The sequence below is a fragment of the Rhinoderma darwinii genome, chromosome 1 (genome assembly GCF_050947455.1).
Source record: "Rhinoderma darwinii isolate aRhiDar2 chromosome 1, aRhiDar2.hap1, whole genome shotgun sequence".
Classification (NCBI taxonomy): Eukaryota; Metazoa; Chordata; class Amphibia; order Anura; family Rhinodermatidae; genus Rhinoderma; species Rhinoderma darwinii.
Window position 1 is genome coordinate 621,620,925 of NC_134687.1, and position 27,096 is coordinate 621,648,020.

General features: G+C 45.8%; 1 protein-coding gene across 4 annotated transcripts in view; it reads left to right on the top strand.

Moving 5' to 3' along the window:
• The window catches only part of WDR70 (WD repeat domain 70), a 291,197-nt gene that overhangs the window by 142,995 nt on the left and 121,106 nt on the right, over nt 1-27,096 (top strand). For all 4 annotated transcript variants that reach the window (XM_075842124.1, XM_075842132.1, XM_075842147.1 and 1 more), the window contains exon 10: nt 10,173-10,347. In XM_075842124.1, the coding sequence (XP_075698239.1) occupies nt 10,173-10,347 (175 nt within the window). The remainder of the gene's footprint in view (nt 1-10,172; nt 10,348-27,096) is intronic.

A 27,096-nucleotide genomic window follows, 5' to 3' on the forward strand; every position in this document is an offset into this window, starting at 1 on the left:
GGGGAACCCAACAACGGATTCCAAACGGAAACCTGATGGATCCAGTGCAAATGGTTTCTGTTTGTGACTGTCGTTTAAGAGATCCGTTGTTTTGACGGAATGAATAGCGAAGTCGACTAAGGTATTCATTCCATCACAACTACGAAACCCTTAAACAACGGTGACAAACGGAAACCATTTGCATCGGATCCATCATCATTGAAATCAATGGTGATGCAAACGGAAACCTATGGTTTCCGTTTGTTTCAGTTTGGATTCCATTCTTGGGTTCCCCTGACAGAAAGCTTCGACAGAACGTAGTCAAGACGCAGATGTGAACAAAGCCTTAATCTCTACAGAACAGTAAGGCGGGATTCACACGACCGGGTCGTTCCCGAGCCCGAGTGTCGGCCGGTAAAATCGGCCATTTTGCCCGGCCGGTTTGCATAAAGTTATGCATCTGGGCCGGGCAGATCCGGACAGTGACATCAGCGGCAGCTCCTGAAGGGGAATCCCCATGTGTTCGGGGATTCCGCTTCAGGAGTTTCCCCTGATGTCACTGCCCAGATATGGACAGAGACATCAAGCGCTCTGTCCAGGAGCGGAATCCCCGAAAACATGGGGATTCCGCTCCTTCAAGGAGCTAAAGTGCGGCTAGCACATAGCAGAGCGGGGAGATACCTCCCCGCTCTGCTATAGTGGCGCCGCTACAGTAGTAGCGGCCGCAGCAGCTGCTGCTACTACTACTACTAGCGGCGCCATCGAAGGTGTCGCCGAGCCAGGGTGCTTTTAACAAGCAGGGGAAGGGAGCCAGCGCAGCGCTCCCTTCCACCTGCTGTACACCCCGGCCCTGCAACACAGTGTACAGCGATGCCATTCGTCAGAATGGCATCAACTCCTCCTCCTCACATGCACTCTGCGCTGTGAGGAGGAGGAGATAGAGCGCAAGCACCGGGAAACCCGGCCATCACTCGGAACACATTCCGGTGATGGCCGTGTAATACCCGGCCCCATAGACTTCTATGGGAGCCGGGCGGCCGGGTGCCCGGGCAAAGATAGAGCATGTCCTATTTTTTGACGGACGGATTTTCCGGCCGTCAAAAAATCGGTCGTGTGAATAGCCCCATTAGGGGTCTATCATTCCTAATGCAGCCGGGTGCCGGCCGATTTATGAACGGCCGGCACCCGGCCGGGAAACCCTGCCGTGTGAATGAGGCCTAAGGGTCCGTCAATTATGAATGGTGGACCCTTCCTGTTCCGTAGAGATCACTTCTCAGCAGTAATCACATTATCATCACAGGCAGGATTACACTGACAGGTAACACCTATATATAGATAACACAGGATCCACCATTCATAATAGACTGACCCTTCCTGTTCTGTAGAGATCTCTTCTCAGCATTATCTCATTATCACAGGCAGGATTACACTGACCGGTAACAACTCCATGTAGATAACTCCGGATCCACTATGCATAATACTGATCCTTCCTGTTCTTATTAATTCTGAGCAGTCCTTTTATTATTATCACAGGCAGGATTACACTGACAGGTAACACATAGATAACACACTATGGAGAGACCTAGATCTGCATAAGAGCTGTATACAAAAAAATATAGATTTGATCTATTTAAGCTCTTATAATTTACCTTGCCAACGTCTTTAGACATGGGTTCCACAGGAAGCTCTGTAGTATTTTTAGGGTTCTGTGTGTTACAGTAGTGTATGAATCACTGATTTATAGAATTGCACTGCTCTACTTTCTCATGTAATTGAGGGAGAATGGGGACTGTGAATTCCCAGAGTGTTAGAGACTGGTCGTGTTCCTTGCCTCTGTATCCTCATATTATGGCAAAATAAAATGTTACCATTTCCTACTACGTTACTAATGCACATTACTACTGCAGCGAGTGCCTAGCTGGTGCCTTACATTGTGTAATATACATTGAGGTGGAATATTTTAGTGCGACGTCTGGGCACATGGATTGCTGCAGTGGTGCTGTGGCAATTTTTGTAGTGACCGTGGTCGCAATTCACCGACGTCATCTTGTGCATTTCAGTTTTGTCGATTTTTTTATATTTTTTTCCTTCCCGGGTTTATCTGTAGCTCCGTCCTTAGGACACAGATACATTTGAATCCAATGGTAGAGCAGGGAGCCGTAAGGTCCCTACTCTACCATGCACTATGTATCGCCATACGCTCATGGCTCGGCGCAGACCGCCGCGAGGCAGTGATGTCATCACGCCTGTCTACACCGAGCCACACAGACCGGAGGAGCAGAGGGATGTCCTCTACTCGTCATTGGAATGGGGTTAGCTGAGTATGTATTTTATTAGGCAATATGAGGGCAGCTGTGGGGGCATTATACAGCCTTGGGGGCAGCTATGGGGGTATCATACTGTGTGGAGTGCAGTTATGGTGGCATTATGGTGTGGAGGGCAGTCATGGGGGTATTATACTGTGAGGGCGGCAGTTATGTGGTGCAATATACTGTGTGAAGGGAAGCTATAGGGGCATTTGACTGTGTGGAGGGCAGTTATGGTGGCATTATACTGTGCAGGGTAGTCATGGGGGTATTATACTGTGAGGGCGGCAGTTATGTGGTGCAATATACTGTGTGAAGGGAAGCTATAGGGGCATTTGACTGTGTGGAGGGCAGTTATGGTGTTCAATATACTGTGTGGAGGGCAGCTATAGGTGCATTATACTGCGTGGGGACAGCACTGGGGGGCTTTATACTGTGTGGAGGGCAGTTATGGGGGCATTATACTGTGTGGAGGGCAGTTATGGTGTTCAATATACTGTGTGGAGGGCAGCTATAGGTGCATTATACTGCGTGGGGACAGCACTGGGGGGGCTTTATACTGTGTGGAGGGCAGTTATGGGGGCATTATACTGTGTGGAGGGCAGTTATGGGGGCATTATACTGGGTGGGGGCAGCTTTGGGGGCATGATACTGGGTGGGGCACAGCTATGGGGGCATTATACTGGGTGGAGGGCACTGTCAGGGGGTATATTATATAAAGTAGTTTACAGCAGGGGATAAATATTAATTCAATGGTGTAGCATGGAAATTTCGGGCGTAGTATGTAAAAAGAGGTGATGCAAAAATAATCGTTCGATAAGCGTAATCGAGGTTACATGTTTGATTAATTGTGATTCTTATTTAGGTCCTAATCGCCCAGCCCTACTGTGAATACACCCATAGACCAAGAACAGCTGAAAGTGATGCCCTACAAGTTGCAGTTGACTTTTTCAGCCGTTTCCCTGTTGTAGCCTCTTCAATAAAATGTATACAGTCTATATTCCTAAATCTTCTAAATGGGTGGGCCGATTAATGTTCTCCCGGCAGCCCTGACGGAGGATCTTGTATACGTTTTACACGCCTCGTAGGTTTCCTGAGCACCGCAGCTCAACAGGACGCCATGTTATTTCCCACAGAGCTAGCCAGCCTTAATATATAGGTTTGAAACTGATTATTTTTTTTTGGATTGTTGGATTCTTCCCAGCTCCCTCAATTACTCTTCTTCCAGGCCGTCCCGCAGGAATATTTCATTCATTCTAGTGTGTTTTAAGTGACCGGAAATCACTCTCCGAGCAGTCGTAAAAATGTTTAATATGTTGAGCAGATGTGAACTATATATTGCTGCATTATCTGCTGGATTCTCCTTGTTCTGCCGGAGCAGTCATTTTTGTATTGATAGTCATAGTAGGATGAAGAGTATCTGAGGCTACAGGACACTTTAATAATATAGTACCCCGCCAAAACCTGAGGGCTCCTGCATCCACTTTGGACTTCCAGAACTTTGCTTGTGAGCTGTTACATTTACGTCATTTGCACAAGGGCCTGTTCTCCAGTACAGAAAAGTAGACGACCGATCTCTTGCATCTCTTATGCCATGGTAAGGCTCTGTTCACATCTGCGTTCTGTTTTCCGTGTGCATGTGGCCTAAGAGTGACCCCCACTCTGTTTTACCCGGCACATCCACGTATCACCACTGCAGGGAAAATGTATAGCCAAACTCGGCTACTAGCTAATCGGTGCCCCGCCTCTTCTTAAAAGGGATAGTCTTCATGAGGCAACGTTTTTGAGCCCCCCTGATCATGTAGCGGAATCGCTGCAGATTTTCCTTCTGGATTTAGTAGCACAGGGCATGAGATTTTGAAATAATCCACACGCTGCTGAAAATTTGTACAGAAATTGACTTTTTAATCCAAAGCACGAAAATTTATGCTGCGGAATGGTTACATCTTTGTTGCAGACTTCCCCCATTGAGTTCTATCGGGAAGTGAAATTCTGCAACAAATAACAAGTCTTGCAATTTTTGCTGCGGAAAAGCTGCAAATTTGCAGCAAAAATCTCAAGTGCGACGTTCTTTAAAATAAAACAAAAACTATACTCCCTTCTCCTGGCATTCCCAATGCGATGCTTCTCTCCTCCGTCTGCTCTCAGTCCTGCCGGCCTCCTGTGATGACATTTCATCCCATGCAACCGCTGCAGCCAATCACAGGCCCCAATGGTCACATGGGATATATTGCCATTCTGTGAGGAGCAAATGTCGCAATTATAGACCAGAGAGAGGAAAGTATTTGTTTTTTTTGTTTGTTTTTTTTCTCACCACATCAGGTGGCAAATCTAGCCAAAAGGTCACACCAAATCAATCATGATTTGGCGTGGATTTTCACTCAGAATTCATTCAATATCTGGATCAGATTGGCTATGGGCAATCCTGTAAATCTACAGCGGGAATTCAGGTTAATAGAAGGGGTCTTAAGCAAGCACCCCGCCTTCTAAGATGTCCATGTGCCCTATTAAGGCATATGGACATGGACAAAGGTTGTCCTAGTGGCACACCCATGGAAAGCTGCCCTGTTAGTTTGCTGTACTAAATTTTTTTGGGTTAACCCATTGTATCCACCTGGAGACCCCACATTCGGTTCAAGAGTTCATTTCACCCACAGTGAGCAGGGATTTAAAAGGATAAACTGGAGAATAACCTGAATGTTTTCTGCGCAAAACTTTAGATCAATAGGCTCCGCACCTTCTGCTCTATAAAATGCTGCCTTCAGATAGGACAGTGTGCTCGTCGTCATAGGTTCCTTTTAAAGGTGTTGTCCTTGCTTTAAAAAAAATTACTAACAGCAGGAAAGTTACCGTTGCAATCTTGCGCCAATTCTACGGTGGTTCCCACGGGTCTTTGTTGATATCCCTGCAGTGATGACGTGTTGTTCATACATGAGACCGCTGCAGCCAACCTGTGATTTGCAGGACAAGTTAAAAAAGACCAGCTGGGACCACCTGAGTGCCAGGCGATTGAGCAAGTACTTAAAAATTGAAATTGGTCAAACTTTTGTTCTGTGCTGATTTTGTTAATAAAGGGTTTATCTTGTGTGGCGCTTGCAGCATATCGTTTACATATTGAGCACAATAATAACACAGTATGCAGTAAGCTCCTCAGCTCCCCCTAGTGGCGGCTGCATGAAGCCAGAATATTATCATGGAACTCTGTCTATGCAGGGTATTTCGAGCTCTGTATCAGAAAAATATACCCTGACTGCTATAAAGATATATTATAAAATGAATCCGTGCAGAATATTGGACCTAAAAATGACACGATGATAAAAGGTGGAGATTAATGATAGGACCTCCGCTTATAATAGCACCAACATATTCCGCAGCACTGTACAAACATGGCAGTACCTATTTAGTCTACAATCTAACTTGTCTATTACAGACATACTGTTACGATAAAGTGAGCATTTCTTTATATAGCGAGTGTGCATGCTGGTATGTCAGGAGTGTGTATTGGTGCATAAATGTAGTGAGTGTGCATGTCACGATTCCGGGGTACGTGGACCCACTAGGCCGCTATGCCGTAGCGCAATGGCAGCTTGCCCAACAACAGTCAATGGAAAGTCTTAGCACAAGAGTACCTGTGTGAGAGTACAGACAGACACGAGATGCAGCAGATGCTTTGACACAGATGATTCGTGTCAGATGACATTTAGCGTGGCAGATGACACTGGACGTGGCAGATGGAACAACATTGACTCCAACAATAGACTTCAGCTCAGGAACAAACACAGTTACAGGATACGGGAAGCAGGATATGGGAACACTGGGGTCAGGATACAACTAAGGGACCATTTGCTTAAACTAACATGGGAAGACCACAACAACAATGCTCAGGCAAGGAGGAAGAGGGCAGAGTCCTTTTTATACAGCAGGGAGAGTAGGGATTAGATAGGGAGCTTTTTGTAGGCGCGCACGCTGGCCCTACTTTGTGAGGGAGCACGGGCCGAGAATGCAAGCGGCTGTCCGTCGGTGGCCGGCCGTGCCTGCAATCACGGCCCGTGATTACGGGCACGGCCGTGTGCATGGAGCCTAAGCCACTTGGCAAATGAGGTTTAATGTAGATAAATGTAAAGTTATGCACCTGGGTACCAACAACCTGCATGCATTATATGTCCTAGGGGGAGCTACACTGGGGGAGTCACTTGTTGAGAAGGATCTGGGTGTACTTGTGAATCATAAACTCAATAACAGCATGCAGTGTCAATCAGTGGCTTCTAAGGCCAGCAAGATATTGTCGTGTATTAAAAGAGGCATGGACTCGCGGGACAGGGATGTAATATTACCATTTTACAAAGCATTAGTGAGGCCTCATCTAGAATATGCAGTTCAGTTCTGGGCTCCAGTTTATAGAAAGGATGCCCTGGAGTTGGAAAAAATACAAAGAAGAGCAACGAAGCTAATAAGGGGCATGGAGAATCTAAGTTATGAGGAAAGATTAAAAGAATTAAACCAATTTAGCCGACTAAGGGGGGACATGATTAACTTATATAAATATATTAATGGCACATACAAAAAATATGGTGAAATCCTGTTCCATGTAAAACCCCCTCAAAAAACAAGGGGGCACTCCCTCCGTCTGGAGAAAAAAAGGTTCAACCTGGAGAGGCGACAAGTCTTCTTTACTGTGAGAACGGTGAATTTATGGAATAGTCACCGCAGGAGCCGTCACAGCAGGGACAGTAGATGGCTTTAAAAAAGGGTTAGATAATTTCCTAGAACGAAAAAATATTAGCTCCTATGTATAGAAATTTTTCCCTTCCCATTTCCCATCCCTTTGTTGAACTTGATGGACATACAGTTCGGTCCAGAAATATTTGGACAGTGACACAATCTTCATGATTTGGGTTTTGCTGCCACCACATTGGTTTGAAAAGAAACAACTGAGATGTAATTGAAGTGTAGACTTTCAGGTTTAATTCAAGGGGTTGAACAAAAATATCCTGTGAAACGTTTAGGAATTAACCATTTTTCTACACAGCCTCCTCATTTCAGGGGCTCAAAAGTAATTGGACAAATGAACATTACCATAAATATAATGTTTTTTTTTAATACTTTGTAGAGAATCCTTTGCAGGCAATGACTGCCTGAAGTCTGGACCCCATGGACATCACCACACGCTGGGTTTCCTCCTTTGTGATGCTTTGCCCGGCCTTTACTGCAGCGTCTTCAGTTGTTACTTGTTTGTGGGTCTTTCTGCCTTAAGTTTTGTCTTAAGCAAATGAAATGCATGATCGATCGGGTTGAGATCTGGTGATTGACTTGGCCATTGCAGAATATTTCACTTCTTTGCCTTATAAACTCCTGGGTTGCTTTCGCAGTATGTTTTGGGTCATTGTCCATCTGTACTGTGAAGCGACGTCCAATCACCCTTGCTGCATTTGGTTGAATCTGAGCAGAAAGTAAATCCCTGAACACTTCAGAATTAATCCTGCTGCTTCTGTCTTCAGTCACATCATTAATAAACACTAGTGCCCCAGTGTCTTTGGCAGCCATGCATGCCCATGCCATCACACTGCCTCCACCATGCCATCACCTTGTCTCCACCATGTTTTACAGAGGATGTGGTGTGGTTTGGATCATGAGCCGTTCCAAGCCTTCTCCATACTTTCTTCCTCCCATCATTCTGGTACAGGTTGATCTTAGTTTCATGCTGTTGCAGAACTGGGCGGCTTCTTTACATGTTGTTTGGCAAAGTCTAATCTGGCTTTTCTGTTTTTGAGGCTGTTTAATGGTTTGCACCTTGTGGTGAACCCCTGTATTTGCTCTCATGAAGTCTTCTCTTTATGGTAGACCTAGGTACTGATACACCTACTTCCAGGAGAGTGTTCTTCACTTGGGTAGATGTTGTGATGGGGTTTTTCTTCACGACGGAAAGGATTCTGCGATCATCCACCACTGTTGTCTTCCGTGGACGTCCAGGTCTTTTGGAGTTCACGAGATCACCAGTGCGCTCTTTTTTTTCAAGAATGTACCAAACTGTTGATTTGGTCACTCCTAACATTTGTGCTATCTCTCTGATGGATTTCTTCATTTTTTTTCAGCCTAACGATGGTCTGTTTCACTTGCATTGAGAGCTCCTTTCACCTTATGTTGTGGGTTCACAGCAACAGCAAATGCCACACCTGGAATCAACTCCAGACCTTTTACCTGCTTAATTGATGATAGATTAACGAGGGAATAGCCCATGCAGCCCATTAAATAGCTTGTGAGAGAATTGTCCAATTACCTTTGGTCCCTTTAAAAAGAGGCAGCTACATATTAAAGAGCTGTAATTCCTAAAGCCTTCTTCAAATTAGGATGTGAATACCCTCAAATTAAAGCTGAGAGTCTGCACTTTAAGCCCATATTCATGGTATAACTGTATATTCAATATGTTTTGGTAAACCGCTAAAATGCCCAAACTTGTCACTGTCCAAATAATTCTGGACCTAACTGTATGTCTTTTTTCAACCGTACTAACTATGTAACCTCCCATAGTATTTTTAAGAACAATTTCAAAGTCTAAGTCCCAGTCTATCACTGGTCTAAACCAGTATGCAGCCTCCAAATATGCGACAACCGGACGTGACAAGTCGCGGCAGTAACGTGTGACTTCTCCAAGGCACCTCAACCCAATGAAAATGTAAACGTCCACATAGTTCATTCGTGTAATAGTCGTAATAACAGCGAAAAGAAAACATGATTACTGATAATTACCCTACTGAGAGATTAATGACTTTGTGCACACAATTCTCCTCATGAACCCGATGTGAAATCCGCTCCTGGAGCATTGATGGATGCGGTACTGGGTGAATAACAATGATCAGAGTCTGTGATACAACACAGGGTAGTCCAGCTACATGTTCAGACACCATGTGTACTTTCCACAAACGTGAGAATGTGGAGTACGATGTGGACGCTTCAGACAGGAAAGGGGTACAATTAAAAGACAAATAAGTAGGAATGTTTGTGTTACTTTTCTGTCCGCTCGTAACTACATGTGCGTGCCTTTAATTCCACCAGGAAGGCCATCCAGTATTAGAGAAGAGGCTTCTGGGAAATACCATTTACATGATAGATTTTTTGATTGACAGCTCCTTTGGAAACCCCTTCTTGGGCTAAGTACATACCCATATATAGCCAGGAGTCGCCATAATGTCACTAAAATGAAGCATTTAAAGGAGTTGGGTGAGATTTTTTTTTAAACTTATTTTTTCACAGAAACTGTGCCATTTCTGTGCATGGGCTGAGTGTGGTATTGCAGCTCAGTTCCTTTAAAGAAAATGAGGCAAAGATGCAATACCGGGCACAGCGCCTGGGAAAGAGTGGCGGTTTGTTGGAAAAAAATTAATAAATCTGCCGCTTTTTTCTGTTCTTACACAAACCTCCTTTGCTTCCTCTTTAAGTTATGGTGCAAACTTTTACCGCAGTCCACTTTTTCCATATTATATGAAAGGCTACAAATATCTGCTTTGATTTGCATTATGAACCGTATGTTGCTCACTTCCCTGCTTTGTTTCTCCTACATCTCAACCTGTCAGACTTTACTGTAATTGTGGAATTATATTCAAGAACCAGGAAGATTAGGATGAAAAATTAGATATCTACTGTTTTTGAATCGGTGCCACCTACTCGGTGTTAGATTGCATGAACGGACTGTGCTAATGATTCTCCAGCTGGGAAGCTGGCGAGCTATAAGGAAGGTGCTCCATGATGAGAGCTGGCTCTTAGTAAATTAGCTGTGAATGAGCAAGAAGCATATTTGGGATTCTTGCGCAGCGGCCCTCTGCTGGTGTCTGACATCATTCTGATCACATGTAAAGAAAAGAACTGACTATTTGTTTTTTCCTTTAATAGAACTGTCCGGACTTGGGATGTTTCCAATGATAAGAAGCATAAGAGTATCTTTAAACCAAGATCTGCACAAGGGAAACGCGTCATCCCAACCTGCGCTACATACAGTAGAGATGGCAAACTTATAGCTGCCGGATGCCAGGATGGCACCATACAGATATGGGACCGAAATATGAGTGTAAGTTATAAAACAAAATCTTTGTATCAACTAACGAGTGCTACATTGTTTTTACACTGATGAACTTCAGAAAATGGGGTGTAAGTTGTGCCCATTACAGTACCTGATCAACTGTGCACTGTCTCTACTGTTCTAACCACTTAAAGGGGTTCTCTGGGAGTCACTTTTTTTTTTCTTCTGTTGCACCCATTGAACTGAGCACTTCTGCATGTAAACCTTAAAAAAAAAAAAAAAAAAAAGGGGGGGGGCGGAGAAAGGGGGAAAATAGGAGTAGAGAGGGAAAGATGCAGAAATAAATTGCGTAATTGAGACCTTCACTGGGTTGTGTCCTGTATGAGGTTCACTGACATGCCTTTAGGCAAATAGCTGCATTTCTCGGGGCCTAGAAGAAGCTGACTGACGTCCGCGAAACGCTAGTCGGGACGAATCCGGTTTTAGAGTAGGGACAATCAATAGGAGGGAAAGTTTACTCACACGTGTGTACCCAGTCAGCAGGAACGATCGCCAAGCAGCTTAGCAGCCTCCCAGTGGCGTTGCTTGATGCCGCTCTCACTCATTATTGAGCGGTAGCAATTCTACAGCTGAATATCAGCATAACTATTCACAGCGCTCGAACAGCGTGTGACTAGCAGACAGAACAGTGGAATTGCTGTTTCAGTTGTCTGCTGTACACATTCGGTGGGAGCGATTGCCAGGCTAGAATGTAGCTTCAGTGGCGTTGCTGGATGCCGCTCTTACTGAAGTATCAAACAATGTAAATTTACAGCTGAATATCAGCACCGCGATCCACGGCACTTCAACGGCGCATGACGAGTACTGCTTTTTACCAACCTGTGTTTTTTTGCTGCCAGATTTTCGATAATAATAAGGCTACTGGCAACATAATAAAGCGCACTCAAAACTATCCTTTTCTTGTGGTTAAATGACAGACTGGAAGTCTGTTTTCACTGTTTAATGTTTCATGTTGCCAAAAGAAAGTGCACCGAATAGTATATATCACCGGTAACTGACCAACAGACCTGTTGCTCATACATAAGAGCAGCCTCACAACACTGGGTAATGCAGCTATTTACCTAATGGCATGTCAGTGAAGCTCATACAGGACACAACCCAGTGAAGGTCTCAAGCGCATCTTTCCCTCTCTACTCCCATTTGACCATTAACCTTGTGGCATATGTTAAATGGGATTTGTAAACACAATAGGGTATTCTCAATGAGGGACCATTCACCCCATCTCTGCTAGGTAAACCATACCTTTCTAATCCGGTCCACACAACCTATCCAGAGATCCTTTGATCCCACGCTTCTGGCCCTTCTTTCCTCACGTTTTCCCCCCTTTCCCGTCCCCCTTTTTTTTTTTTTTTTCTTTTTCCCCCAAACATTCTATATTGGTGGTGTTCATCAGGGCAATATTCGAAGCTTAAAAAAAAAACCAAAGAGGTATTTTTATTATTGCATGTAAACCTTGCAGTAGCGGTCAAGTCCATACATGTGACCCCCCCCCCCCCCTCCACACCTGTACTTGCAATATTTGTATCAGCTAATGATTGCAACTTTGTTTTTACACTGATGAACTTCAGAAAATTGGGTTTATGACGTGATCAAACAGGCACAGTTTCTACAGTTCTTACCACCTAAAAGGGTTCTCCAGGATTCAGCTTTTTTTTCTTTGCACCTATTGAACTGAGCATTGCTGTATGTAAACGTTGTCGTAGTGCATACATGGGACCCCACCCCATACTTGCAATGGTAACAGTTCAGTGTGTGCCAGAGGGAGGGGGTTTAACAAATATACTATTGCAAAGCACTCTTATTCTTTAGAGGTAAAATGGCTAAATATAAAACAAATAATCCCGGAGAACCCCTTTTCAGCTGGTTTAAAAAGGTCTTTTGAAATGTCATATTCTGACAGTCACACTTTTTACTTTGGTGGAGGTCCATGAACTGAAACTCCCACGATCACTAGATTGAAGGGGCCGAGTGCTTAGAAGAGTACAGTATCCTTTCAAGTTTCAGCTCCGTCATCTCCTGATCTCCATACTAATGTCTATCAATGTATGATCGGATCATCAAACGGCAGAATTGGTGACGTAGTTCTCACTAGAGGGTCCTTAACTGCAATACTCGTAACCGTATCATCCAGGTCTGAGTGTGACAGTCTTCAGTACTGCAGCTCAGCCTCAATAAATGGGTTGTCCGCTTTAGAAAATCCATGTTCATACAGGCTTTTAGGGAATTCTGAGTTAATACAGGGGGTCCTCTGTTCAGGAACGTCTTCTCTTGGGTAGAGGGGGGAGCAGTTATAAGGAGCATCTCTTGCTCTGGAGGATCTGTCCTGTCCTGCATTACACAGACAACACATTGATATGAATGGACACTGTGCAATGCTACATTTCCCCTGTGGGGGTGCTGCAGGGAAACTGAACACTTACTGCCAGGTTTCCCCACAGATTACAGTTGTTTACTGGGGGGTCCAGCAGGGGGAGACTTTGCGATCAGCTTATTGTAAAGGGCCCTTCTAACATATAGGGATTGTAAAAAAGCGGAGAACACCGTTTATCCCCTTCACGCACCATGACGTAAGTGCATGTCATGGTTCAGGGGGAGAAGTATGGAGCGGGCTCAAGCGCTGAGCTGCGGGTGTATTACAGCTGACAACCGGCGGTAACTGCCAGGAACAGCGATCAAGCTGTTCCTGGCCTCTAAAACCCTTAAATGCTGCGGTCAATTGCGACCGCAGCATCTGAGGCATTATAAAGGGGGGTGGCCCCCTCCGACAGCTCGTCAGCCCCCTATGTTGCGATCGTGGGGTGCCAATGGTTATCATGGCAGCCCAGAGACCCTGTTGAGGGCCGCCAGGTCTGCCTTCACCTCCCCTCTGTTAAGCCCTGTCTGTGGCTTAACAGAATCCTGTAAAAAGGAATATATATGTCAATACATTAATATTGCAATGTATTGTATCAACGATCTAATTAACGCTGTTTCAAGTCCCCTAGGGGGACTAAGAAAGTGTGTAAAAAAAAAAGTTTGTTTTTAGTAGTGTAAAAAAAAATTACAAAAAATTAAAAGTTAAAAAAAAAACCTTTTCCCATTTTTGCTTTGAAGTAATGTAAAAAATAAAATTGGCAAAAAAATCAATAAAATTGCGTCCGTAAAAGGCCAAACTATTACAACATAACATTATACGATGAACACCATAAAAAGAAAAAAATATAAAACGCCAGAATCGCTGTTTTTTTTGGTTACCTTAGCGGTTAAAAATTTAATAAAAAGTGATTAAAAAGTCGCATGTGTACCAATAAAAACCACAGCTCGTGACGCAAAAAATAAGCCCTCACACCGCACAATCGATGAATAAATAGAAACGTTATCGCTCGCCGAATGTGGAAAGAATTTTTTTTTTTAACAAATAGTATTTTCTTTGTAAAAAATCCTGCAAATCCACTTTAAGCATTGTAGGGCCGCAAAAGGCCAAACAGATTTTGATTCAACACTGTTAAAATATTCCAGTAAAATGTCTTTAATCTGTCAGCACTTGGACGTTGTAGGTGCTGAATTTTCAGGCTTTCTGGATTATCGGACGGATAATGTTTCGAAAGTCTAGAAAGTTTACTGGTAAGAGGATAAAATGATAGCTGATTTTCCTTATTGGTCGTCTCCGCTCACTCTCCTAGTTTCGTATTTCTGTGCCGGGTTCTGACATTTTCTGGGTTATCCGGTGTTGGATTAAAGGAACTGTAGTTTGTTGTTAAATTAGTCGTCGTCTTCTCTCTTCTACCCATAGCCTTAAAGATCTGACCCAATATCCTGTGATTTAATACTCTCTGGTATATTATACGCCTGTTGAGTTTATGTGGTCAAACTGCAATAAAATCGAAGATGAATGTGTCATAAAAGCTATTAGTGTCACAATATTGTGTGAGTGCAGAGCGGGCATGATGGGGGTGTTGTATATGTCTGGGATTCCTCATTGCCCCGGGCAGAGGCTGCGTTTCGTTCTCTGGCTCATCTAGTTGTATATAGTGCTGAGGTTTTTTCTTTAGCTGTACATAATCATCGCATATAGAAGACCAACGTGCGTCAGTGAACTTTCCATTCATTTTCATCAGGTTAATGTTCAAATCTGCCATGTGTATTATCAGCATGATTATACACCGATCAGCCGTAACATTACAACCACCCGCCTAATATTGTGTAGGTCGCCCTCGTGCCACCAAAACTGCTCTGACCCGTCGAGGCACAAGATCTCTGAAGGTTTCTGTTATATCTGGCACCAAGACGTTACCAGCAGATCCTGTAAGTTGTGAGGTGCGGCCTCCTTGGAACGTATTGAGATCTGGGGAATTTGTTTGACACTTGATCTCTTTCTCATGGTTCTCACCATTCCTGAACAATGTTTGCAGTGTGGCGGGGGCATTATCCTTCTGAAAGAGGGCACTGACATTAGGGGATACCGATACCATGAAGGGGTGTACTTATCCGCAGCAATGTTTAGATAGGTGGTGCATGTCACATCCACATCGATGCCATGAGCCGAAGACCCAGCAGTAAATTGCCTGGAGCATCACACTGCCTCCGCCGGCTTGTCTTCTTCCCATAATGCATCCTGTGCCATCTCTTCCCCAGGTAAGCGACGCACGCGCACCTGGCCGTCCTCATGATGTAAAAGAAAACGTGATTCATCAGACCAGGTGCCTTCTTCCATTGCTCCATGCTTCAGTTCTGATACTCGAGCGCCCATTGTAGGCGCTTTCGCTGACCAGTCCAGCTACGTGGCACAATATACATCAATCTGCGATGCTCTGTGTGTTCTGACAACTTTCTATCATAGCCAGAGGTAAATTTTTCAGCGCTTTGTACTACAGTAGCTCTTCTGTGGGATCAGACCAGACTGGCTAGCCTTTGCTCTTCACGCGCATCAATAAGACTTGTGCGCCCATCACCCTGTCGCTGGTTCATCAGTTGTCCTTCCTTGGACCAGTTTTGGTAAGTACTAACCACTACATACCAGGAACACCCCACAAGACCGGCCGTTTTGGACGTGTTCTGACCCAGTCGTCTACACATCACAATTTAGCTCTTGTCACAGTCGCTCAGATTCTTACGCTTGACCATTTTTCCAGCTTCGAACATCAACTTCAAGAACTGACTGGTAATTTTCTGCCTAATATCCCCCCCTTGTCAGGTGCCATTGTAACCAGATCATCAATGTTATTCACTGCACCTCTCAGTGGTTCTAATGTTATGTCTGAACGGTGTAGAACCTATAAAATATTACTGCCATATTTAAAGGGTTTTTCCGAGACTATGATGTTGATGGCCTATACTATCCTAATTGGTGAAGGTTCCCTTTATTTTAATCAGAAACCGTGCCATACATATTGTAGTGGTTGTGTCTGGTATTGCAGCTCACAGTAGCTTAGTCCCATTCAAGCTTCAGTACTAGATAGTCACAACCAAATATACGGCGCTGTGCCCAGGTAAACAATGAAAGTCCCTTCAGTCAGTGGGGATGAAAGTAGTTGGACCCCCACCGATCAGTTAAAGATAGTCTATTCTAAGGACAGGCCATCAATATTACAGTCCTGGAAAATCCCTTTGAGACCATGTACCACTTTAGTTATTTTTTTAATGAGTTTGTCCAAAATTCTGTGCTAAATGAATGGCATACTTTATTTTTGTAGGGTTAATTGATGAAATTCTAGTCACTTGTACCCACCACTAGGGGCAGCTTATCACTCGGCACAATGAAAGCTGTATAAATGTGTATGTAGTGAGCTCCCCCTGGTGATGGCTGTAGGCAGACAGAATTTTATATATTTAGAAACACAGTTTAACTCCTTGTCACACATTTACATAAATGTATGTCATGGATTGCCTTGACTAAAGGCACCTTGACGTACAATTACTAAAGGTAGATCGCACAGTAGCAGTGCCCGTGCGATAAACAGCGGGAGCCCCACTGTAACGGCCGAAATTAGAGGTTTAACCGGTTAAATATTGCAGTCAATAGTGACTTCGGCATCTAAGGAGCTTGACAGAGGGAAGCCCATCAGCTGACAGAGGGGTAACGGCAGCCCGATGGGTAACGACAGCATAAATCCGCAGCTGAAACTCTGACTTCTGAATGGGATAGTATAGTAGACTATGCTTTTCCGTCCCGCAGAATCCTGCAAATAGACATGCACTGCACGGTATACACTTTGTTTTTAACATTGGAGTCTACGGGTGAGGTATGGCTTAGGTCACAACCTCCATTTCAAGTATATCTAATGAGCTTATTAATAGCTGTTCATGACTTTAAACTAATACCATATTAGTCTATTGGTATCGTATGCTTTAAACGGATGCCTAAGAGTGGCATCCATCACCCAAAGACTATGTTGGTATGCATTCAGCTTATAAGTCATGAAAAGCGTCAAGAGAGTTTATAACATTTTCCTTTTTAACGTATACCATTATAGTCTGTGGGGAATGATGCAACCGTTAGGCAGCCGTCACCTCCTACAGTTAGCGTATACGTCAAAGTAGGCCATTTACCGTAACGTGATCTGAACTAGGCCTAAGCCATTCCTGCAGCAAATTTCTAAAAGCATTGGCTACACCTTACCAAGACTTACTGACCAACATCAAGACTGATAAAAATGATTAGTTATTTGCAAATCCATCAACCGGTCGTCCGAAAATCTAAGAGCTTATTCACACAGTAAAATCACGTTTTTTTTTTTTCTGCGATGTTAGGAAAAATTAGACAAACTGTAAATTATACAACCCCACACATATATTACCTATTATTTATTTAACCCATATGTTCATCCCGTCAATTAAATACATCCTTGTCAAGCTAAGAGTTTGTAGCAGCCATCTGCACAGTGTCAGGAAGGCGCTGAAAAGCTCCCATCTACAGTTACTTTTATATTCTGTTTTAGATTCTACCACATGAAGGGAGCTGTGATATATTATTGAAGCTTAGTATTACCTTAGTATTTAAGCAATTCTAAACAAAATTGTTCATGTTAAGGTGTTTAAGAGATAACAGGACCACCGGTAGCTTACTCTGTATATGCATCCTAAAATCCCAGCCAATTTATGTGGATAGAACTTCAGCTACCAGCTAGTTTCTCTTGTTCATTGTTACCATTACAATGTGAGGTGCAGTGACCAGGGGATAAATATTTAAACAAATGTCTCTTCATGTGTTATCAGTTCAATGGGCGAGTAAGGTAATTTTTAAGAAATGTTCTGTCTTGCTGGGATTGTTGTATAATGGTATCCGCATGCAGTTTATCATTCTTATTCAATTTATTTGTTAATCTGTTCTTTGTCTGAGAAAATGTTGGTGGTTTTTTAGTTTACAATGTTGCCGTTTCGTACATACTTTGCATTTTTTGCTTCGGAATATGTTGGCACTATATAAGTAAGAAATGGTAGCAACAAAAGTGTAAATTGCCGTGAAGAACAGTTTTGTTTTTTTTTATTGTTTTTTTTAAAGTATTGTTCAATTTTAAGAAAATCGGTCAAGTTGGAACAACTTCATTTATTTTTTTATAAATTCTTTTATTTATCAATTTTACAAACATGACACGTTAATGGCAAAAGAATATGCAACCATATGGTACTTCGGTACGCAAGCCGGCATATGTGGTCATCCTGTATGGTAGGTGTACAAACAGAGTATTGTCAAACAATAATTGGGGCTCACCCCATGCATCCCGAACCTGCAGACATGCACTAAGGCCCACAGTGAAACATATCTTAGAAGGAGGTATGAAAAAGGAAAGGAGAAAAGAGGAACGACAGAGGAGGGAAAGGAAGGGACGAGTTCCGTTGTTATATGTCATGCAGAAAGTACAAATCAAGAGGCTACGATGTTCCTGAATTCCAAAGATGATTGAAACCTGACCCAATGATACCAAGTCTTGATGAACTTGGCGTGAGTACCTCTCATGGATGCCGTGAGATCCTCCATCCTCATGATCTCCTGTATCTTATCGAACCACATGCTGAGCGACGGCGCACAAGATTGTCTCCACAGCGCTGGTATGCAGGCCCTGGCAGCATTCACCAGATGACCACAGAGCGATGATATGAGAACAACGGGACCTCGCACAGATGGAGCAAGAAGAAAGCCGGTGTGCACGGGAGTGGGAAGTCCGTGAATATGGAGGTGATACGCCACACTTCTGACCAAAAGGCAGTCAGCCTCGGGCACTCCCAAAAGACATGTAATATCGTTCCCACCTGGTCACCACATCTCCAACACAGCGGGGAGACCACCGGAATCATGGCATGTAATCTGGAAGGCACCCTATACCAGCGCGTTAAAATTTTAAATCCCGCTTCCTGATACCTGCTGGCCATGGACGATTTATGTGTCATTGTGTATACCCTATCTTGTTGTTCCGCCGAGAGTGTGATTCCCAAGTCCCTTTCCCACCGTAGCAAATATGTGGGTGTGGAGAGGGTATATGGGGAGATCAGTAGGGAGTATAGTCTGGATAGTGTGTGTCGCATCGAGCCAGTGCCCACGCAGAGGAGTTCAAACAGAGTTTTGACCTGAGCATGTTCCGCAGGGTTAGGCAAGGACACCAGGAAGTGTCTCAGCTGAGTGACGTGCCAGGGAGTGAGGGGGGGAGGGTCTGTCAAAGACGTCAGTTGCGGGCCAGTCATCCATGACTCCCCGTGCAGCTAATGAGAGGCGGGGCCCCTGCCTGCCTGCAACCAGCTCCTAAATGGACCCCCCTCCCGCCCTGGAGGAAACACCGGGTTACCCAAGACTGGAAACAGGGGGGACGGAGAAGGGGAGATCTCTTTCCGGGGAAAGACCTTTGACGCAACTGCCAGTGAGGGCCCTATCGTCGGGTGTGTCCTTGCTGGCAGAGGGGTATCCCTGCCCAGCCAAGGCAGGGCCTGCAGGGGGACAGCCATAGAAGACTGTTCCATCGACACCCATTGTTTGACTTCCGTGTGGCGGAACCAGTCCAGGATGCGCGCCAAGTGTGAGGCCTGGTGGTAGGAGATAAAGTCAGGGAGCCCCACGCCCCCTTCACTCTTAGAGCGAAAAAGCGTGGAGCGGGCTATACGGGCTGGTTTCCCCACCCAAATGAAGCGGTGGAGTAAGGACAACAAGGCTCGGAAGAAAGTGGGGAGAATATGGATCGGTAGGGCCTGGAAGAAGTACAGTATCCGTGGGAGAATGTTCATTTTGAAGATTGCACATCTACCGAACCACGTGAAGGTGCCCTTCGTCCAGGAATCCAAATCGCTCTTTACACGTTGGAGAGGAGGATAGTTAACTGCATAAAGGCGAGAGAGATCCCTGGAGAGCTGGACCCCCAAGTATTGAAGCGAGTCTCTGGCCCACTTAAAGGAGAAGGACCCCAACAGGTCCTCCACTAGGGACTGCGGCAGCGATATGTTGAGAGCCTTAGACTTCTGATAGTTAATTTTGAAATTTGACAGTTTAGAGTATTCACTCATCTTCGCCATGAGGTTGGGCAAGGAGATCCTGGGCGCAGTGAGGAAGAACAGAAGGTCGTCCGCATACGCAGCCACTTTATGAGATCTTCCACCCACTGATACACCCGCTATATCTGGGTTAGAGCGAACCCGACAGAGGAAGGGCTCCAGGCACAAAATAAAAATCAAGGAAGACAGGGGACATCCCTGCCGCGTACCATTAGAGATAGAGAGCGGAGAAGATAAGGTACCGTTAACCTTAACCCTGGCAGAAGGAGATGAGTAGAGGCTCGAAATCCATTTCATCATGTGGGAACCCAGCCCGATGTGCCGCAAAGTGGCCGACATGAAGTCCCAGTCTACCCTGTCAAAGGCCTTCTCCGCGTCCGTGGACAGCAGTAGCGTGGGCAGAGACGAGGCAGTCGCGTGATAAATCGGATTAATTGCCCTAGTGGTGTTATCCCTAGCTGCCCTAAGGGGCATGAAGCCCACCTGGTCATAGTGGATCACACTGTGGAGAAGGGGGGTAAGCCTATGGGCCAAGATCTTTGCGAACAGCTTGAGATCTACATTAAGCAGTGAAATGGGGCGGTAATTTTGGCAGCTGATGGGGTCCTTTCCTTCCTTTGGTATAACCGTAATGTAGGCCCGCAAGGCATCCTGAGGGAGAGAGCACCCGTCTGTGAGAGAGTTATAGACCTGCAGGAAATGAGAAGACCTTGTAGTACTGAATGGGGAGACCGTCCGGGCCCTGCGCCTTCACCACCGGAGAGTCCTTCAGGGCCCAGGACCACTCCTCTGGTGAAATCGGCTCTTCCAAAGCCGCTAGAGCTTCCTGCGGGATACTTTTCATCCCCGAGGAGCGGAGATATGCCCCCATCTACTCCCGTCTAGTTCCCCCATCTACGGTAGGAGAGGTCCGCGGGAGATTGTAGAGTGAGTGGTAGTACGCCCGGAAGGCTTCCGAGATGTCCTGGGGCGGTGCAAACCCCCAGCTCCAGGAACCTGTACCTGGGGAACATGGCTACGTGACCTAGTTTTCCGCAATGCCCGTGCCAAAGTCCTGCCTGGTTTGTTACTGAATTCGTAGAAATGTCGTCTACACTTTACTAAGGAGGCCCTAGCCTTAGCAAGACAAAGAGAACAGACCTGAACACGCAACTGCCCCAGCTCCACCCCTACCACCCGGTCCAGGGAAGCCTTATGGGACTGCTCGAGGAAGTGTATACGAGATAACAGGTCACTCAAGTGAGCCGTCCGCTCCCTTTTAAGTTTAGATCCGATCTGGATGAAGGAGCCCCGGATCACGCACTTATGTGCCTCCCAAACACTAAGCGGACTTACATCTGGAGATACATTCGTAGCAAAATACTCCCGTAGGTCCCTGTGTATTTCTGAAATTACCGTCGGGTCCTGCAGGAGCGAATCGTTTAACCACCACTGCCAGGAGTGAGGGTGGGCTGCAGGGAGACAGACAGAGAGAGAGAGTGTAATGAGGGCGTGGTCAGAGAAGGTTATGTTATTAATAGAGACTGAGGAGAGGTTGGAGAGATGGGAGTGGCGCAGGAAGAAGTAGTCTAGTCTGGTGTATGTGTTGTGGGGGGCCGAAAAGCAGGTGTAGTCTTTTGTCGTTGGGTGCATAAGCCGCCACGCGTCTATCAGTTGGTGTTCATGTAGCAACCGACGCACCCGGCAGTGTGCCGACCTGGGTAATGACGAGTGTCCCCGTGAGGAGTTTATAGTCGGGTCCAATGTAAGGTTCAGATCCCCCCCCCCCCTAGTATGAGAGTGCCTTCCAAAAAACCATCCAATTCCGTCAAGACCCCTTCAAAAAAAGGCGACCTGACCAGTGTTAGGGAGATAGCATGTGGCCAATGTGAACAGTGTGTTAGCCAACCTACCCTTCACGAAGATATACCGTCCCGCTCCATCTGTACGAGTCCCCACGGAAGAGAACGAGAGATCAAGATAGAGACCCCCTTGGTCTTGGAGTCCGGTGAGGTACTGTGATACCCCTCTGTATAGTGAGTCCATCAACCGTGGAACGCTGTCCGCCCGGAAGTGAGTTTCCTGGAGAAACGCCACATGCGCTTTCTTTTTCCATAGAAGACGGAGGATGGAGGATCTCTTCTCTGGAACGTTCAGGCCCTGTGCAATCAGCGAAACAACCGTAATGTTAGACATGTGGAGCCACAGTAGGAAAATAAAAAGGGGGAGAAAGGCAGAGAAAAGAGATGGCTACCCCCGTAGAGAGGGGGGAGGGCCAAGAAGAGGGACACTAGCGTCCCACTAACAGCGGAGTACAAAACCCCTAAACAATACTTCGCGTATTATGTCGGACCCGGGAGAAAACACCCCCTGAACACGTCACAACAGCGCGGAAAACTAGTGGGGAATGTAGAAGGACAGCGGTGTGAAGAGGTGATCCCCCTGAGACTCGCCACTAATTGGGACTGAGGTAGTATAAGCCCAAAAGAGAGCAGACCGGAACCCTGGACTCAACCGGCTAACTGTAACGGGTGTATGTAGGTTCCTGACCTCCCACCGCAGCGCAGTGTGAGGGGGGAAAAGGGTCCCTGAGACAATCCCCCGGACCTCACAAACAGGACCCCCTGGCCCACCTAAATTCCCCTTCGGCCTGACAACAGTCCCTCCCGCAAAAGCCTGAGAAGAAACCTGAGGAGAAAAGGAAGGGGGGTTAGACACTCATAACAAACAGACCCCCACTGACACCCTCATGGATACAGAGACACGCTAGCGTTCTGGCCCCGGGCCGATCAGTTTCTTCGGGACGAGCGCCGTCCATATGCCTGTTGCTCGCGAAGACCGTCTCTAGGATGAGTCAGAGAAGGGCGCACAGAGTCCGTGTACAGATCCCCCCCCTGGGGAGGAGCGGCGGCTCCGTCCAGTCTGGGAGGCGCACTGGGGAGATCTCTAGGAAACGGAAGGCTGCTTCCAAATCGTCCGGTGAGCGAACAGCAAAGGATTGCCCCTGTCAGCAGAGAATGACGCGGAAGGGATGGCCCCATCTATAGAAAGCGCCCGCTTCTTTGGTAGCCTCCAGCAAAGGGCGTATCACCCTGCGCATATGTAGGGTCAGCCTAGAGACATCCGGCAAGATGGTCACCTCCGCACCCTGGAAAGGAATGGCCCCCCGCTCCCATGCTCGCCGTTCAATGTCCTCTTTTTGTTTGTAAAAGTGCACCCTGCAGATGACATCTCGCGGACGGTTCCTTTCCCTGTTCCGTGGGCCTGCTAAGCGATGCACCCTGTCCATTTCAATGGCCGAGTCGCGTGGTCTGTCCATGAGCTTGATAAAGATATGGGTGACAACATCATATAGCTCCTCGGGCGGCACAGATTCTGAAATGCCCCTCAGCTTTAGGTTGTTCCGCCTCCCACTGTTCTCCACGTCGTCCAGGTGCAGGGAGAAGTCCCTCATTTGGGTAGCTTGGGTGTCCATAGACTGAGAGAGAACCGAGATGTCCGTTGTGTGAACAGAGTTCTGGCGCTCCAAAGCGTCTACCCGTGCGGTTAAAGATCGTAAATCTTGGGACACCACCCCTATGGCCCGGTCATGTTTCTCTTCCAGTAGGGCGAGGCGAGCATCTAAATCTGATTTCGTGGGCAGTGCCCTCACCATCTCCCATAACTCTGCCAGGGTCCATTCCATGGAAGGGGGGGCAGTATATGAAGTTAGGTGGGGGTCCCCCCCGGTCAGCGGAGGAGGTGAGTGGGCCCCTTAGTATGGCTGGTGTGCCCTGGCTCAGGGATGACATGTCCTCTGTGTAATAGTGCATGGGGACAGCGGAGGAGAGTGGCGCCTTATCTGCCGCGCCTTTTAGTGCCCGGCGGCATGTTCCTGCCCGGGCTAAGGTGGATGCCTCTGGGGGAGGGGGACGGAGCATCAGAGGAGCAGTCCTGCAGTTCTCTGGAGGATCCAGCCGGGACTATGGTGTCGGTGGGCGGAGAGTCCCCACACGATTTCGGGGATCGACTGCGGCCTACGGCTGGAATGGAGGAGGGCCGCGGAGAAGACCCGTCGCGGCCGGATCGGAGGTAGCGATCCATCTAGGAGGGACCTGGAGTGACCGACTGCGACTTGCGGTGTCGCCCTTTGGTCATCCCGACGCTGAAGCAGGTAAGAGAAGCCCGAGGTAGTGTGCAGAGAGTGGTGCGGGTCCGGAGCTCCGAGCGCAAGCGTCCTCACAACGCCATCGCCAAGCCACGCCCCCCACAACTTAATTTATTAATGGGATATATCATCCGAAAATGACATTTATTTTATGCAAAATATTTAAGGAAAACTATATAGTATTTAAAGCAGGTTTTTATGGTGTCATTTTTTTATTACTATATTCTTAAGAAAGCAAATTTTACAGTTCTCACACTGGCCACTTGAGCAGATCAAATAGGCTGCTGCTTCTTGTTTTCTGCAGCTCACTTGTCAACTTTGCTTTATAGACTTGGACAGAATGAGCAGAGTCATCTTATTATCATTAGAGGATAGGTTTTCATGACCGCTGAATTGCACTGCTAGAGACTGGGATAAGGCAGGTTGGTCACACTATACACACAGATAAGACTACGTATGCAGCTTCCCTGTCTCTTTTAGTCCTGCGTGACTTTGGCTATATGGCCAAAGATTGTTGTGTTTCGCTGCCTGCATCACTTTAATAAAAGTGCTTGTGGCTGTGTTTCAACCCACAGGTTGCCACGACACGACAATCAAAAGGAATCCTTCAAGTTTCAATTTCTAGCCACGCGTTAACCTGCATTTCGTAACGCGCCCACATTCACTTTCAGTGCTGCGATGCAGCCAGCTTGACACTGCGATCACACCCCGATCTTCAACCGTGCAGCCTGTTTCATGGCCAATGTCTCCTTATACTGCAGTTCCATGCGGATCAATTGTAAAGCCTTGTTTTCCGGTCTGATAATTCTGTCTTATTGTAACCACAATAGCGCGGCTGCAAGTAAAGCATAGTGGAAAACCATTGTCTTGATAGGTATTCTACCGCATCTAGTAATAACCATCACAAGAAGCCCTGACCGCAGAATCATTGGCATAGTAACGTTATTTTCTATTATCCAAATAGTTACTTCATTACCCTGAAAACAAGCGATATGCCGGTCTTTGTTTTTGCTTCATTTATGAGAAAATCCTAGAAGGGGCAATGGCCTCCCTCTTTAATCCCTAAACACTCTCTTTGTCACTCACAATGCATCGTACTACATTAAATAAAGCAGAGATTTAATGTAGTGAAACACTTCTATTACACTGCCAAAGGATATGACAAATGTTCCAAATTTACCGTAATTTGGGCTGTGGGACCTAGACGCACCAAAGAGAGGTGTCTCTACCTTGTCTTTAGCCGCTGGTCCCAATAGAGGGAAGCAATGTATTGCTGAACCTGTCACGGTGGCTCGAACCTTCACTAGTGTGTGAGTGTATATATAGAATCCTGACACAAACTATAACTAGACTGTTAAGACAAACTTGGCTTTTGACCAGACCTACAAATCTATTTTCCTCCTCCGCTTCTGCTGATTACCATTTATTTATGGTTTGCTTGGAGAGTCCGCTTCAAACTTGTCTTTCTACTTGCCAGAAAAAAAAAAAGGTATTAAATCAGCATTATTGTAGAATAAACCATACAAATTGAAATAAGGACAATTAAAGGGATTTTCCTACTAAACACATTTGCCATCTATACATTGGTGGGGTGATAAATGTATGATCACTGGGGTGGGGGCCCCCACCAATCACTAGAATAGGGCATGCCCGACCGTCGCTCCATTCAAACTTCTTTGTCACTGTCATGTGGTGTGGAGGAACAGGGGACTCAGGACTTCCATTCTAGTAATCACTGGGGGAACCCAGTGGTAGACCCCCCAGCAATCCTATATTTCATGAGAAAACCCCTTTAAGTCTTCTACAATTTTGCTCAAATGAAGTTACATGTTAAAGGGAGCACTAGTAAAATCCTATAGTCTTTATTTTACAATATGTCTCACGAAAGTATTTACAGTATATCTACTTTAATTCTTCCCTAAGAGGTGGTGCTTGCATTGTTTGCACCCAAGATGTGTGTGGGCTGTCCTGTCCGCATCCTGACCTCACTGTAAGGATACCTTCCCCTTGAGTACCTATCCAAGTGGGCATAGAGGCATAATTATGACTGTAGCATTAGGCAATATCGACATATAGTCTGTGGATACTTGTAGCCTGATGGGTGAGTAAGTCACCAAAAGTAGCACTCTGTGCCCTCCATAATGTCTGACAATGGTAGCAAATTCCAATGTTAGTATTCAAGAATGAAGAGCAGCTCCAGAGAACAAACTGCAGCTCTGAAAAGTAGAAAAACATACACATTTAGAGAGAACATGTATTAATTTTGGAGCATAAATTGCTTTATTAATTGCAGCATCGGTATAAATTTGTTGCATCGCCTTACTTGACATTTATAGTGCCCACATTTACCAAAGGTTGTACACATATTTGCCTAGTCACTCAGAATGTCTAGGATACTCCTGAAAACAGAGAAGAGACCTCTAGACTCCAGTTATCTATAGCGTGCAGACCTCTTCACTCCTAGTTTGCACCTCTTAATAAATTTGGCGCTTATCCGCCTGCGTAAATTCATTTAAGACTGGCATTTGAAACGCGGTTCTTCTATTCCGCCCCCCTATCTCTGCGCAGAAGCTGCCCCATACTCTCCTGGTGCCCCCTTTTACTGTGCTGCCCGCTACGCACACTTTACCCCTGCTCTCCTCGTTTAGGACAGAGTCATGGGCCATTATTTGTGTGAGTGAGTTTAAATATGTTTATTCAAATTTATGCAAATATATATTTGATTTCTGTGTACGCTTGTATGTTTGACTGTATGTAGTGCATGTGCATACTGTATATGTGTGTGCGCATGTGTTTAATAAGTGTGTGTACACGCATGCTTGCATGTAGTGAATTCGCGTGTGTGTGTGTGTGTGTGTGGCGAGCATGCGTAAGTGAACATGCCTTTATATAGCGAGTGTGCATGACGGTATGTAATGAGTGTGCGTGTGTATTAGTGCATGAATGTAGTGAGTGTGCATAAGTGAGCATGCCTGTATATAGCGAGTGTGCATGCCGGAATGTAATGAGCGCGTGTGTGTATCAGTGCATGAATATAGTGAGTGCACATATATGTGTGCGCCGGTATGTATGTGCGCATGTGTGTAGTAAGTGTGCGTGCATGCTAGTGAATGCGTATATGTGCGCGTATGTATGCAATGAGTATCCATGCCGAG